The sequence below is a fragment of the Hydra vulgaris genome, chromosome 11, assembly GCF_038396675.1.
Source record: "Hydra vulgaris chromosome 11, alternate assembly HydraT2T_AEP".
NCBI classification, from domain to species: Eukaryota; Metazoa; Cnidaria; class Hydrozoa; order Anthoathecata; family Hydridae; genus Hydra; species Hydra vulgaris.
The window spans coordinates 52,322,487-52,339,225 of record NC_088930.1 but is presented as its reverse complement, the minus strand read 5'-3'; the positions used below and the strand labels follow the sequence as shown (position 1 = coordinate 52,339,225).

The window sequence follows — 16,739 nt, the reverse complement described above, 5'->3', positions numbered from 1 at the left end:
AAAGTTAGATATGGAATACTCCTATACTACTAAATACTCCTATTAGAAGATATGGAGATGGAAAAAAAAGGAAAAAAACAAATTTGTAAACAACAAAAGGAAACAAATTTTATTTCTTCATCCTCTGATGAAACGAATTACTCTCTTCATGAAAGTAGTTCTGATGTAGACTAGACTGAGCCTGAGGAAAAGGAGCTTGATGAAAGAGTAACAGAACTTGCTCCAGGAGTGTATGCAATTGTTAAAGTGTTCTACAACCAGGACAGAATGGGTCCTTATAAATTTTTTGTTGGTCAGCTGATGAGCTCAGAAGGCCGAGGTAAATTCACTGTGATATTTTAAAAAAAAGTTCCAAAAACACAGCGCTTCACAAAAACTGATGAGTGAGCAATCATAACTTCCGATGACTTTCAACGCCTCTTAAAAGTACAATGTCAAGTTTTAAAGACACTGTTTTTTAAAACAGACCTTTTAGATTTATCAGTTTGATATATCTAAAAGGTCTGGTATATATTGGAGCACTGGTGGTAAGGGGGTTTATTAGACTAATACTTGTTCTACAATATCAGGTAAATTTAAAATTTACCAAATTAATAAATTGGGCACAATTAGCCCAAAACTACAAAGTGCGGATTTTTACCCACACCTACCTTAAATAAAACTTGTTTTAATAAATATAAATTCCTTTTTAATATATAACATTTTTTAAATAAATAATAAATTTTTTTTTTTAAATTGTTAAATTGTTCCATGTTATTCACATTCAAATTATCCTTGATGGACAACACTTTTTATATCAGTTCTGGGGTATTAAATCTTTTTGATAAATAAATAAAATAATGTATATTTAGTATGTTAACTTGAATTTTTTTAGTTGCATAAAAAGTAGAAATTACTAGGTATAGTTATCAATGGACACTGTTAAAGAAGTAAGAAAGCTTCTTTCAAGTTTGAAAAAGAATTTTCAATGCACAATATGGTATTATTTGATATATATTTTTTAAATTAAATAACATTTTTATTTAACACCCACCAATCAAACATAAAAACAGCATGCTAAAAGGTTTTTTGGCATTTAAAAGAGGTATCTTCTAAATGTGGAGCGCAAACTTTAGTAAGGTCAAATGTTAAATGTTGTTTTACAGTAATTAGAACACAGATAATATCACAAAAGATGTCACCTGAAAACATTTGTACGTAGAAGTTATAAGGATGAGGGGGAATAGGTTTTGAATAAAATATTGTGCTACTAAACCACTACAAAAAACACTTTTTACTTTAGACATAATGGCTCACTTTAGGATTTTGTAATTTTAGGAAACAATTTTTACGTTTTTAGTATGCATTCATGCTTTTCATATATAATTTATTTTTCTTATGTTATTAACATTAACGAACTTTAATACAAGTATTTCATATGTAAATAAAACCTTTTTTTTTATTAACATTTTTTTATTTTTTTTATTTACTATTTTTTTATTTATGTTAATGAATTCCTTATTCTGATTAAAGATGGTATTGTTTTTTTTTTTGAAAGATAATATAGTGTAAAATTTTAAAGTATATTTAAAAACATTTTTTCCCAGATGTATCTGTTTTTTTTTTAAAATTTACTTCATATTAGAGCAACTAATTTTTATTCATATAAAAGTACACCTTTATGTTTCCAGCTTTTATTTTTATTTTAACCATGGTTAATAATAATTCATCAAAATAAAATAAGGAAAAGATTCTCAAACTTGTTTATATAATCTTATCAGTTGGTTATTTGTATTTTTTTATTTTGGCTTAATATATATGCCATTAGTTAATTTCTGCTATCTTGAAATTTATCTACAGCTAAAATATTGCTAAAGAGTTATTTTTTATAAACAATGTTGGTGATAGTGAGTAAATAATATTAGTGAATATTTAAATTTGTGGGTGATGATTGATTATGATTATTGTAGCTGATACAGTGGTGGATTAAGACTTTTTGGGGCCTAGTGCTATTTTGAACCGGAAGGCACCATTCCATGTCATAAATCAAAGATTTTATTTTAAGAGTTTCTTTTAAAAAATATTTTGTTTTAAATTGGGTCCTCAAAACTGTGGGACTTGGTGCTATAGCCCCCTTCCTAGTCCCCCCCCCCTCTTTAATCCAGCACTGAGCTGATATTTATGAGCGATTAATGATTACCATTTTTTCTGATTATGTTAATTGATTTAGTTTTGATTATTAAATTTAACTAAGAGCATGGTGTGAACAAATCTAAAATTAAAAGAATGTCTTTTGTTTGAATCATTTGTTAGATATTTGAAATGGTCTTTATAAATTTTAATTATATTTTGTTAGGTAGGTTGGTAAACTATTAGTTGTAAGAAATTCTAATTGCAAATAAATTTAACTAAAATAAATTTGCACATGGCTATTTCCATAGTTCAGTGACTGTATCACGTGGAGAGATTTTCAAAATTTTTAAAAAAAAAGTCAAAATCTCAACAAAAAAAAATTATTACTCTAAAATAATCTTGAATAATAGACTAAAGTTTTATAAGTTAAAAATAATTTTATTGTCCTAACACTGACTCAAGACAAAAATTAAAATATAAGTTCAGTTATGCAATGTGGAAAAAGTTGTTTTTTTCAGCATATTTTAAAATGGAATTTTCTGTGAAACCTTTGCTAGACTAATCAGATTTTGTTGTTGTAATTTATTCATTTGGCAATTAGTCATAAAAAAAGTTACAAGCAACAAAGTTTTCATACTGATTTATTTTACAGTAAAAAAATTTTCTATGAAAAAGAAAAAAATCAGTTCAGTGTTGCAACGTTCAGTGACGAAACAAAAGATGAAATTGAAATATGTTTAATAAATTTTGTTATTTTGTAATAAATTTAATTATGTGAAAATAGCATAGGAACAATGTTATCATTCTGAAGATAAAAGTAGTGTGGTTTTAATATATATCTTTAATTTTTCTTGAATATCATAAAATTGAACTGAATCCAAGTTCCTTTTTTTGCTGTTTTATATCGCTCTCTGATATATAAATTACAAATATTTGCAAATTTTGTAATACTAAGGCAAAATTTGCTGCTGATTTGATTTCACATTTTGCAGTTTGCATAACATTAGCTCCAATTCCGTCAAAAAAATATACTATAGAGCAGTTCCACGACCGTCACAGCGTTACACCCGTCATTTTTTTTGTCTTAAGCCTTTAATATTTTAATATTAAAATAGATATAAGAAGAATTTTTTTGCTTTTTAGTTAGCTCATAATAGGTGCTACAAAAAACAAGAAGAAAAATTTGGGTGGATATATTGGCCTCTCATTCATGCAAGAAAATATAAAACGTCACAGCGTGACCAATATTTTCTCATTGTTTTTTAGTTTTTAGATCAATACTTAGCACTTGAATAGGATGGCTTTTGTATTTTCCCATTATTGTTGTTAATTAGGTTCGCTGCAAATATTCCTGGTTTTGTTGGTGCTTATGTAAATAACTCATCAATTTTAAATTTTTAAATTGTATTTATAATATCTTCCATAGAAACAAAATAGACATTGAAATTATTCTCATTTTTAACAGCTTCATGAAAAGTTATTGCATCAGTTATTATATGTTTTCTCTGGATTATTTTTTGCGTTGCTATTCTTTTAACGGTCCCACCAATAGCATGTACCAATCCTTTCCCATGTGAAGCAACAAAAAAGTTCCAGAATTATTTTAAATCATGCTGCTCTTCCAACCAGGGTATTTCTGATGCAATAAAACGATATTTAAATTAATTACTTGGCTCGTCTGTCTAAATCTGTAGTATTTTAACACTTGATTCAATATGGTTAGATAATAAATTATGAACAAATACAAGAATAAATTTTTTTGAATGGCTTAAATCATCTGAAGCTATGACAGATGACGAGAACGATTTTTGGTACTAAAATACAGCAGTAAACACAGTAACTTGCCTCTTGTACCAATGTGCTGACTGCACTTCATCTTGCCACAAAGTTGAAAAATTTTCAGCAAAATTCATTTGAAGGACGGCTGTGTCTGGTTTACTTTGAGGTTGGATCTTATGATCACGATGTCTTTGATTGTTTCTGTTTAATAAAATAATGCCAAAGAAATGAAGGTAAAGATTTTGAAAAGGTGCTGTAAAGATCATCAACTTTTTTAATCTTTTTAATATATTCTTTTCCATTACCATCTGCAACTTTTTCCCATTGGTACCATGTAATGCATTTATTCTTGTCAATTTCATTCAAAACATATAGATTATGAAACTTTGCAGCATGTAGTACACATATTATTATAACAAATGTCTTTTTCCCTATCATATACAATGCTAAGAGGAAATTCATGTGAATACAATAGAAAATTTGAATCAAACTTGTGCAGGGCTCCAAGGATAAGAATTATATTTTGATGTCGTTGACAACAACAAACATTTCTTGACATTAAACTAGACAAAAGCACATGTGGTGGGCATAAACTAGCAAACTTTGATTTTCCAACTGATTCTTTAGGATAATCACCTTTAAAAACAGCATAAGTTTCAATAACATTCACATACAAATGATGTTTTTGCAGTTTTTTCTTGTACTTTAATCTCACCACAATGGTGTCTCTTTTACCGGGTGCTTGACAGGATATATCATCACGCTGGTAAAAATCAAGAACCAATTTTACAGTTAAAGCATCTAATGCATTTTCACTAAGTATTTTTTCTGTACTAGGGGTTTCATTCATTTTTGTTAAAAGTTTTTGTACAACTTTTGCCGTCTTTCTGGGTGATTTTGGTAGTGCTGATTCGGTTCTCTTAACAGCTTTTCCAAGAGTGCTTGCAGATTTGTAAGAGGGTGATGTAACAGCTACAGATTTTGATTCTGCTATTTTTTGTCTGCTCTTTCTCTTTCAATGCCTTTCTTTTTCTCGTTGAGCCTCAAATTTAGCAAGTTGTCTTTCTTTTCTCTTTTTTGAATCTTTTTCTTTAAATACTTTTTCGCCAAATTTTTCTAACAGCTTTTCACGATATTTCCTTTGACGTTCAGCATGAGTAGGAGACATATTAAACCCTTGAAAGATTAAAAAAAGCAACACAAAAGTTATGGAGATGGGCGTATTACAAGGCTCAATGGAGTTGCAACTATCCTTTACAGAGAGGCTCTATGTATCCCAAAACAGAGCCTCAAGGATAACTGAGCAAATGTTGCCTATCCAAAAAATACCTATATTTTGTAGTTTTTGTAGAAAACGCAAAGAAAGTTAACTGCACAATAATCTGCCCCATTAAAGTTGATAAAAACTATATTGTGGTTTCAGTTAAGCAGTTTTGAATATTGTTTTAAATTTTGTTAAAAAATTGTCACACCGTGACGTCACGGCGTGACATAAAAAGATTCTGAAAATAACTTGAGCTAATTATTATTTTAAACATGTTAGTATTTATTTAGATGTACTAGATAGAGTTCTCGTTGCACTGGAATTTTGAAATCCTAAATTTTATTGGTTGTCTTAGAAAAAAAATTATTGGTACCCTAAATGTCACAGCGTGACAATAGTGGTAATAACATTTGATTAAAATAAATGGTTTTCTAAATTCGTCTGGCAATAAGTATGTTTTTATCATAATTAGCAATGATTAGTGCAGCTAAAAACCTGATTGCAATGAGCAAGACAGTTTTTGAATTTTTTATAGGTTCAATTGAACTTCGGCGATTAAAAACGATTTAAATTATCGCAAAAACGCCTATTTTTACCTTCTGTTTCAGCCCATATAATTTTTTATGATAGCGGCATACTATAACAAACTATATATTTTCTGAAAGAAGAAAAGTAGAGCTTTCTACTGATATATAGTATTATGTATATTGTTATCGTTTAATTTTTTCATTTTTTGTGAGATGGTTGTGGAATTGCTCTATATGTTTATATGAGAAATGGCATTGTCGCTAAATATGTTCACTCTTTCGACTTGATTAGGAAGTAAAAGCTTTTGTCGATACATGGTATAGCTCAAGACTTTGAATGATCAGTTGAATCAGAAATTACAGCAAATATTTTTAACTCAGCGTTCCAGACTGCAAAGATCATGATAAAAATTTGGTTTTGACCAAAATGAGGTTCTTTTTGATAGAAACACTTTCTATCAAAATTTTCAGCCCAATCAACTTGGATTAAAGAAGTTTCAGAATTAATATTCATTGAAACTTGCTTCAATTTATTAAAAATTGTTGATTGATTTTTCTTTACAAATGCTTTTTGTTATTTGGGCTGATTCTTCTAATAATGCTCTTTCTCTTCTAGACAAGGTCCAAAAATGCATTGTAAATATAGTTGGACCTGTTCTATCTGCTAAGCTTAAGCTTTCCCATCGTCGTAAAGTTGCATCTCTATCTCTTTATACAAGTACTATCATGGTCGCTGCTCAAAGGAGCTATCAACTCTACTTCCATCAACTGAAAGTCATTCATATAACCTTTAACTTTTAAAGTCTTCTATCAACCGTTTCCTTGCTTTATAACTCTAGTCTTTTTTTCTAGTAACTCCTAACTTAATAGTGGTTGCTGGCAGCCTTTTTGGGAGTGAATTTAAATTATAAAAAATAAAAAGTTATCATATGGTAGACTTCTTTGAAATCTTTTCAATGTTTGTATTTGTTTTAATTTCAGACTTTCTCCACTTGTCCCAGGGTACTTCAAAATTAATTGTATCAACAGTTTGCAAGTGTTTATCAAACTGGTTTATACCTTTTCATGCAGAACATTTGTCATTGGTACAATCCTATGTGTACAGTTTACAAACAAAGTTATCTTTCATTTTAAATCCAACTCTGATCAAAGGTGCTTGAACTGATTTTGTTAATGTATTTAAGGCAAATCACATATTTTCATGCAAACTAGAAACACAAACATTATGTGGGAATTGAATATGTGGGAGTCCAATTTTGATGTGAGGATGCTTTTCCTTGATTAACTCAAAAGCTTCTTTAATGTATAATATATATGACATATTTGAATACTGTTTGTTTTTCCATCAGATAATTGAATCCAGTGACATCTTTTTTACTCTGTGATGTTTGGGAAACTTCATCTTCTTTATAAAAGTTTACAACTGCTAAAATATTATTTTCAGAAAGACCATACAGCTTTGAACATGCTGGATGTTGACTCAGAATTTCTTTACTAGCAAAGCTAATAGAATAAAATAGAAAGAAATAGAAAGAATTTCAGCTTGTTTTTTCTTTGAATTTAATAGTACTTTAAAAACTTTTTTCGATGCTTTTACTCTTAGTTGAATGTTTTTAAAAGATGAGCTCAGTCTTTTAGATTGAATTATAAGTTGTTTTTTTAGAGCTCAACATTTAGCAACTTTTAGTTTTAAGTTGTTTTTTTAGAGCTTTTAGTTTTGCTTAAGCAGAATATGCTACTTGTATGTGACAAAAAACGCCTAAATTACTTAAATAATAAAAAGAGAAATCAACTGCTAATATTTTTCAAATTTATCTACTCGGTTCATATTTCCTACTCAAAATTAATTTTAACAATAATTTCAACTGGTTGTCAAAAAGTTTTTTTGACAAAAAATCGAAATTAAAATGCAAGACCGGAATTTTTTTTTTTGTTACTTGATAGACTGCCTGCCCCAACCACACCCTCAGTTGATGTAGCAGCACTCCGTTGCGAGTCAGGCTATTTGTCAGTCGATGTAGCAGCACTCCGTTGCGTTTTATAAAAAAATGAAAATAAAAACATTGTTTATATTATTAAAAACATTCAGAATGTTTTAAAAACATTCTGGTCAATTAAATTTGCGTTTTTGCGGTTTTTTTAAAAAACAATTAATTTGTAATTAAATTAATGGTTTTTACTTTCTGACAACACGCAAATGTTGGACAAAAGTCAAAAGTAATTAAAAGTGGCGTATTTGTTGGCATAACAATCATTTTTTTCCTTCGGTGCTCCTAAATGCAACAATCTATATATATATATATATATATATATATATATATATATATATATATATATATATATATATATATATATATATATATATATATATATATATATATATATATATATATATAAAACCTGTTTCATTAATTTGAATCTTATATCATTTAAATCTAATATGTTGTTTTTATTTGTTTCTTATAGTTATATTTATTGAAAGTTTTAACCTGCATAATATTTATATTTAAAGTTATTTCTTTGTTTTATATTTTTACATTTAAGTTAAAATTGACATATTTACAGTATTAGGCATCATATACTTTTGAACTATTTAAAAGTTAATATTAAAGAAACATTAAAAATGAGGCTATTCTCAGAGGTAGGTAATATTTTTGATGAAAAAAGAGTTTGTTGCCCAAAACTGAATATCAACTCTTTTTGCACCACAATATTCCTAAACTTTTAGAAGTCCCTATATAAGTGATTACTGCAAATAAAATTAGTCGAAGCTAAAGATAAGCAGTCTAAAATAATTTTATTTTTTTGCTTGTTGCACTTTCTTATGGAGACTAGCGCCAAGTGGTGACTTTTAAATATAAACATATAGTATATTTATTGGCTTTAGAACATACATCGAATATCTTATAGCCTGCTGCTACAAGGGAGTGCTGCTACATCGAATTCGGACCAGAATTCTGGTCGGAACGGAATTCGGGTACATCCCTAGTGGAGTCACATACAAAGAACAAAAGTATGTTTTTACATAGAAAGAACAAAATTTCTTTAAAAAAATTTTCTCTTATGATAAAAAACAAAGTTTATGCGAAAAAAAAATTGTTTACGATATATACAGAAAAATGCGTGTTTAATAGTGATTCATAGTACTAAAATATTCTGCAAACTTTAATATTTTAAATGGGCACTTTTATTTAGTTATTTTTTGAAAACGTTTTTTTGATTACAACATGAAAAATTGATTTTTTTTGGCAATTATTATTTTTATTTGATACATGGATACGACATGCACAAACCTAAGCCTTCAGTTAATGTTTGTACTTATATAATCATGTGGTTTCTGTTAACAATTGACCTGTTTATTATTATTAAATGTATTTTATTACTTAGTTTAGACTTCCTCTCTCAGCCAGTGTCTACTAAATGCAATCATCAATTTTGTAGGTATGAATTATTTTTTAATAAATGTGATTGACAGTTTTAAAAAGTGAAGATTTATATATATTTTTATAAAATTTAAAATTTTTATCAATAAGTTTTTAAATTATTTATGTCCTTGTTTGTAGCGTGTATTTTTTTATTTATTTTGCTGTTGTTTCTTTTTTTAGCTGTTGTTACCTTTTTTAAAAATTTTTTATGAGAAATAAAATAAAATAAACAACAAATATTTCATAAACTGTAAAGAAAATAAACAAATTTTTATATCAAAAATTTTTATATCAAAAGTTTCAAATAAATATACTAGAATTTTAAATAGAAAAGTCAACAATGTTTTGAAAGTGTTTGATTCTACAATAAGTTTTCTATTTAAATTTGGTGAAAATTAAAAAAAAATTTAAAATTAGATCCTGAATCATAATTTTTAATGAAAGGTCAACAATGAACTGTCGCTGAATTTCAAATAAAATTTATAATAAAAGGTTAACAATGAACTGACGCTGAATTTTAAATAAAAATTTTAATGAAAGGTTTTAAATTTTTAATCAAAATTGAGTGAAAATTAGAATATTCAATTAGAAGATTCAATGATTAAAAGATGACGACAGTAAATTAAAAATGATTTAATAGATAGAGGATGGTGATCTAATATGATAATCAGCAAAGCTTTCTTTAAATGGTTAAAATGATTTTAGAAAAGTAGTCTAAATTTCGAAAGAAAATTCATTTATAGTCTCGATTTTAATTCTTGTTTATATACATGATTTTAAGGATTACAAAAATATAAAAAATTAAGATTGCAGTATTGACATTTATATTCAAGGACAATTTCATATTAATATGATCCTGCTCATTAATATACTCCTCATTTTAGTGCGAATTTCTTTTACAACTCTTTGATCTCCATCCTTTTTATGAACCATTCCAACTTTTCTTGCTAGAAGAAAAAATGAAGAATAATGAAGAATTTATTGCTGCTCCAACTGTCTATATTACAACTCCAACAGTCGATGAAGTGGCATTCCTTTGTATGTTCTACCCAGATATCCAGTCAATGTATGTATTAAAACCCCCGTAGCTACCTATTCATTATGGTGTCATCAGTGTGTATCTAATGCTGTATATATTAATGTTGTACAGTCAGATTTTGATTGGTTGGCAACTAAGTGTATAAATTTAGCTAATATTAGTCACTTGCCAATGTTTTGAGTTGTCAATCACCCTTTTAACAACAAAAAAAAATTCTCATTTGGTGTAATTATTTTTTAGTCAAGTCATTTTTACATATAGTGCTTTTGGTAAACTTAAAAATACTTTTGCAAACTAAATAATTATTGTAAACTGTTGATAAAATTTCTCTTTAGAAAAAGTAAACATCGACATGAATGACTTAAGTTTTCTCACTTGCATTAACTGCTTCTTTTACAATTTTTTTTTAACAAAATAAAATCTTTATAAAAATGAAAAAGAAGTTCACTGGAATACTTATGTTTTTAAGGGAATAAAACAAATGAAAATCAGAAATGGTTGTTATCATTATTATCTATCATTATAGTTTTATCATCATCGTTGCTATTGTCGCACTTTGAAATTTTTTTTATTCATTTTGGCTTTTTAACAACGGGAGAGATTTTAAAGACAGAGAAACAGTTGGAGTTTTTGTTGTTTATGTAATCAAGTCTTCTACCTTTAGGAAATCCTGATTTATTTGTCCGTGACAGTTTTAATAGCCAGTTTTCAATGACTTGTAAATCCATATCCTTACCATCAATCTTGATACGCACATCAATCTCGATACTTCTGACTGTAGTAAAATACCAACAATACAATTATAAAACAATACACATGTTCTTTGTTTTGTCTTAAAGTTTTTAATTGCATTGAAGCCTCTTTCTGCTACAGCCGAACTTAAACTATGGAACAATAAAAATCAATCAATAAAAAGAGTTATTAAATCTGACTTGACATTTATCTAAATTTCTATCCAACACAGTGGCGGAAATTTTGAACTAGCCAAGGTCCACTTTTTCATTATTTTCTTTAAGGATATTCACTCCAATAGGAGTGTATATCTTTGTTATCTACTTGTTTATACTTTTTATATCTACTTGTTTATACTACTTGACAAATACTTGCATTTATTTAATTTATTGGAGTTTTCAATAAATGTTGATCATTTTTGTGTATTTTTATTTCATTATAGTATGAAGTATGTAATATGCAGTATGAGAAACCATGTTTTGATGTAGATACACACAAAAAAAAAAAAAATAGATTAAATGTATTCCTAATTTCTTTACAATGGTTTTACCATCCACCTGGCATGGTGCTTGGCGCCAAGAGACATAAACTTAACTCTACAATGAGGTGGTGTGCTTCCAAGATAAACTACACAATTCCAGAAATTTGCCATAATCTTGGTTCATTGTTTCCAATCAGGTTGGTTGTTTCCAAGCTGCTGCATGGCAAAAACTAAGAATATCTGTTTTATCATCTGTACCTTGTGTTAAAAGCAATTGACTTGTTGCTAAATTTGACTAACAGAATCTATAGATGCTTCAGTGGAATTGTTTATGAGGTTAGCATTAGTAACATTACTTGTGGTGGTAACATCACTTCAAGGAGCATTTTCAAAAAAGTTGTTTTTATTTGGACAATAGCTGCTGCACTTTCATAAATGTTTTTGTCAAAGTTTTGCAGTGGTGAATAAAAATACTTAAAACCTGTTTATTTGAAGTTATTTTCAGTTGTCTCAATTTTTTCAGAACTTAATAACCAAATTGAAGTTTTACTTCTTTTATTAAACATTCAGCCATATTTCTAAATTTAATTCAAAAATAATTAAAGTTTAGATGTTAGATAGTTAAATATTAGATTAGCATGTCTGCCAAATAATATTGCCATTTAAATTTTTTTAATGTCTGCTTTCACCCTCTAAATGTGTTCTATATAATAAAATAATACTGGAATTGAAAAATTTTTGAAATAAAAGTTTTTTTTATGGGTAGCTCAAGACCTTTAAACACCAGACGGGTTCCTATAATTATCAAAACAAAAATTCTTTAAAAATAAATCATGTTGGGTCTCAAAAGAAGCGAAATTATATACAATTTTTAAAAATAATCATAATTTTTTAAAGTCTTTCTAAAACTTTTAGGGGTAGTCTTGAGCTACCCCTAAAAATTATTTTTTTTATGAAAATTTTTAAATTCTAGTATTATTTTATTACATTTAACACATTTAAAAGGTGAGAGCAGGCATTTAAAAAAATTTTTTTTTTACGGACCACCCCAATATATATATATATATATATATATATATATATATATATATATATATATATATATATATATATATATATATATATATATATATATATATATATATATATATATATATGTATATGTATATATATATTATATATTTGTATTTTTGAATTTTCTATTTATTAGTGGTTGTTTACAAGACTTTATCAAAAGCACTGTAAAAGGCAATAAGCCTTGTTGTCCATTGTGTAAAAGTGATCTAGGTACCAAAAGGTAACTATTCTTTTTTTATTAAACTAATCTTTTAGGTTAATTAAAGTTTTTTAAAAATAAACAAATGATCTTTTAATTAAAAAGAGAATTAAAGTATTTATTTATTTTTATTTATTTTTACCAAGCTGGTTTGCCCTTGTGTGATCTGCTATTTAGCACAGTATGCTGTTCAATATTGCTAGTAGAGCAGGCCTGCTATGTTAATAGTGCATTAGTAAAACTTGTTTAAAAGAAAGATATACATTGCTGCAGCCCTGGTATGACAACAGTATTTCATCCAAGATTGAATAGGAGATTTGTAAAGAGTAGAAGCATTGGTAAAAAATTTATGAGATAACGGCAACTTTTTTAAATAAACATTTTGTAATAGATTTGGTTTACTGGTCTCTAGAGGAGGTTAGTAACAAGGTTATCAAGGAAAGGTATGTATTGAAAAACTCACTGAGATGGAATGAAGTGGTGGTATGAGTTTCAAGATATTTGCAACAAGAATTAGGAGGAAAATAACGTTCAAATAATTTCCTGGCAACAGATTTTTTATTTTTTTGAACAATCTTTGCTTCCAACAGCTGCAAGCAACCACTTTTAGAGTTGGAAGTTACTGGAAGAGAAGAGATGAAGATTGTAGAGCAAGATAACGATTGACAGACAACTTAAAAGATTGCAAATTAAATGAATCAGGAAAGCAAGATAAAGGAGGCGAATTCCAAAGAACTGATGTTCGAAGAAAAAAACTAGGCGAATAAGAGTTTTTGTAGTACTTAGGAACAGTCACAGAAAAAGGATGAGACTTAATTTAATGACAAGTAATACAAGAATGAATTTTAGTAAACAACTTTTATACTAGGATGGGAAAGAAAGGATTCAATAATCTTAAAGATGTTACCAGATACACCGTAAGAAAAAAGCTTATGAAGAAGACCAGCATGCCAAATTTTATCAAAAGCTTTAAAATATCAAGAGCGATGACCTTGAGCTCTCCACCTTTATCTATTGCACGATAAAACCTATCGATTATTACTGTTAGCAAATCAGCTGTAGAATAAGAAGATCGAAATCCATATTGATGATCAGAAAGTAAATTACTAGATTCAAGATGAGAAATTATGTGTTTATTAATTAAAGATTCAAAAACCTTGCTTATGATAGGAAGAAGACTAATGGAAGGGTAGTTAGACAAATCAGATCACTCTCCAGAATTTTTGAAAATAGGGATAACAGATGCCACTTTCCAGCAGGCTGGAAAACAAAAATTTGATAAGCACTTGTTAAATAGTTTTGAAAGTATAAACAACAGCTCCAGAGAACACTTCTGCAAGACTTCTATAACAAGTATGTTGTCCTGGCCACAAGTTGTAGAAGATTCTAAGCAGGAAGTCACTTTAGATATAGAAGCTTGAGTAATGCTTTTAAAATCCTTTATCTCTAACAATTTTCAACTTTTGTTAAAAGCTTACAAAGTTTATGTGCAGCCTGTATTATAATCTTGCGCTCCAGTTTGGAGCTCTCATCTTTTAAAATAGAAATAAATTTGTATAGAAAAAGTTCAAAATTTTTTTTCCAGAATTGTCTGCAAAAAATTCATATTACATGTACTAATTACTCATCAAGATTAATTGTCTTTCAACTCGAAACTCTTGAATATTGCAGAGTTAAATTTGATCTTTATATGACTTAAAAAGTTGTACATAGTTTTGTTGATTTACAAAAACAGTTAAAGCTTTGAAACTTATTAGACTTACAATAGAAAACAAAAATGCCACTCGTCATCATATCAAAATATTTCATTGCCAAATACGTTGAGGCTCAAATGTCTCAGCGCCAAATGTTATCAAGCACCATATTTGCAATAACAATAACAACTTGTATTTTTCCTTTCTTAAAGCAAAAATACTTCACTAGTCTAGTTTCAGAGTCACTGTCGATCATACCAAAAGGAAAACTGAGCATATATATGCAAACAATAAAAGTTGTAGACTTATGACAACTGGTTTTAGTAGACAAAGTTAAGTTTAACAATATTGATCTGACGGTTAATGTTGACTTTGGTACCCTAACAGTTAATACAGATTGAATTGATTTTATTCAGATAAAAGTAAAGCATTGATGTAGTAAAAAAGTTTTATTTATTTTAAATGTCTATTTTATTACAATATATTATTTTTGCTTAATGAATAGAACATAATAGTATTTGTAAATTCAGGGGTGTCTGTGGTGCCCATTTTTATCAACCATTTACATTAAGTTTTATTTAATTTGATGTCAATAGTATAATAGCTGTTTAAAAAATAATTAAGTAAGTGATTAAGTAAGATTAACTACATTTGTTTGGTTACGGTTAGGGTAAGAGTTTTATTTTTACTTTGTGAAAGTTTGGATTTATTTTTAATTAAGTCTAAATTGATATTAAAAATTTTTATCAGATAATGACGTCTAAACTAATTGACTAATTATTTGAAACTTGTGAAAATAATTTATTTTTGTTATTATAGTTAATTACTGAATAATTACAGCATAACGAAATCAGAGAATCCTTAACCTCGGTAATTGTTTATTAGATTGTGTTCTAGTTCTATTCACAATCTTACAAAAGTGTTATCCTAAATTCTCTTTAATTTAACTTGTTAAATAAGTACTCTTGCTTCCCTGTCTGCTGAAAAAAAATGTCATTTGTTGTTCTTATTTTAAAAAACTCCAGAGATTCCTAATTATAGCAAGGATCAGTCATCTTACTTGAGTCTTTAAGTCTTTAATTAGAGTCTTCAAGCCTTAAATTAGGAAATTTCTAATACTTCATTTTGAGTTCAACAGTTTTCTGATAATCAATAAAAATGTTTACTTGATAGTTTGATAATTAATACAGATTTTTGTTAACTTATTCTAGGCTTGTTAACCAAGATAATTTAAAAGGTTCTATTCTTTAGTAGCTGGAAACAGTGAGGCAATGCCCTAAAACCAACACACCCACAGTCAGCTAGCAACCTTGATAAAAAGCATAACTATACTTTTCAGAATAAAATCTTTTACCAAGAACTTGCTTCAAAGTTACTGTCATCACCGTAAATTAATTATATTTTTCCAAAGACTACCCACTTATTTCCTTCCAAGGCCTTACTTTTTTGAGCCAATCATTGGCCATTAGAATATGTTTTTTAACATATTCTAATGGCCAATGATTGAAACTTTTTAAACAATTCTATGTAAAAATAAAAACAAAAAAATAAAGCATTTAAATCATTCCATTACAGCGGGAAGATTTTAATTAAACTTATTCATAATTTAAAGTATTTAAAAAAAGTAATCTTATGAAAGATTTTTAGAAAGACATGGAAGAATAGTTTCAAATGTATAAATTTGTCATAAAAAATAAATGCCTACTAAAAAAAAAATTTACATATTTAATTTACACAAAATGCATTTATTTTAAATGATCAATATAATTAATTTTTTTCTTTTATTTTATAAACGTTAGAAAAGATCAACAGCTAATTGTTATTCATAATTTTTTTATTGCATTTAAGTTAAAACAATAAAACAGCTGTGGTCAATTTGTAAAGAAAAAAAATTGTAAGCGTGGTCAGTTACAGAGTGCGATCGCACTCCATTCCTGTCCAAGTGTGTATATATATATATATATATATATATATATATATATATATATATATATATATATATATATATATATATATATATATATATATATATAATATATATATATATATATATATATATATATATATATATATATATAAATATATATAAATATATATATATATATATATATATATATATATATATATATATATATATATATATATATATATATATATATATATAAATTTAAAGTGTAATTAAAACAGTACCAGATATAGTGAAAAAAAAAAGATAATATTAAAATAAAAAATAATACCAAATAAACAAGAAGTGCTAAAATGTTTACAATTAAACTTTAATATATGTTATGTTATTTTTCTTTATTTATAGAAGTTTAAATCCTAATCCAGAATTGTCAAAGATAATTGCAGCAGTAAAAGATGTTTGTAATGCAGCAGATAAAGATTGCACAAATTTAGGTTTTTTATT

General features: G+C 27.2%; 1 protein-coding gene across 4 annotated transcripts in view; it reads left to right on the top strand.

Moving 5' to 3' along the window:
- Nucleotides 1–865: 865 nt before the first annotated feature.
- The window catches only part of LOC100213455 (breast cancer type 1 susceptibility protein homolog), a 71,605-nt gene continuing 55,731 nt past the window's right edge, over nucleotides 866–16,739 (top strand). For all 4 annotated transcript variants that reach the window (XM_065809175.1, XM_065809174.1, XM_065809173.1 and 1 more), the window contains exons 1-4: nucleotides 866–979; nucleotides 9,070–9,123; nucleotides 12,570–12,656; nucleotides 16,641–16,729. In XM_065809175.1, coding sequence (XP_065665247.1) covers nucleotides 912–979; nucleotides 9,070–9,123; nucleotides 12,570–12,656; nucleotides 16,641–16,729 — 298 coding nt within the window. In that variant the 5' untranslated portion in view covers nucleotides 866–911. The remainder of the gene's footprint in view (nucleotides 980–9,069; nucleotides 9,124–12,569; nucleotides 12,657–16,640; nucleotides 16,730–16,739) is intronic.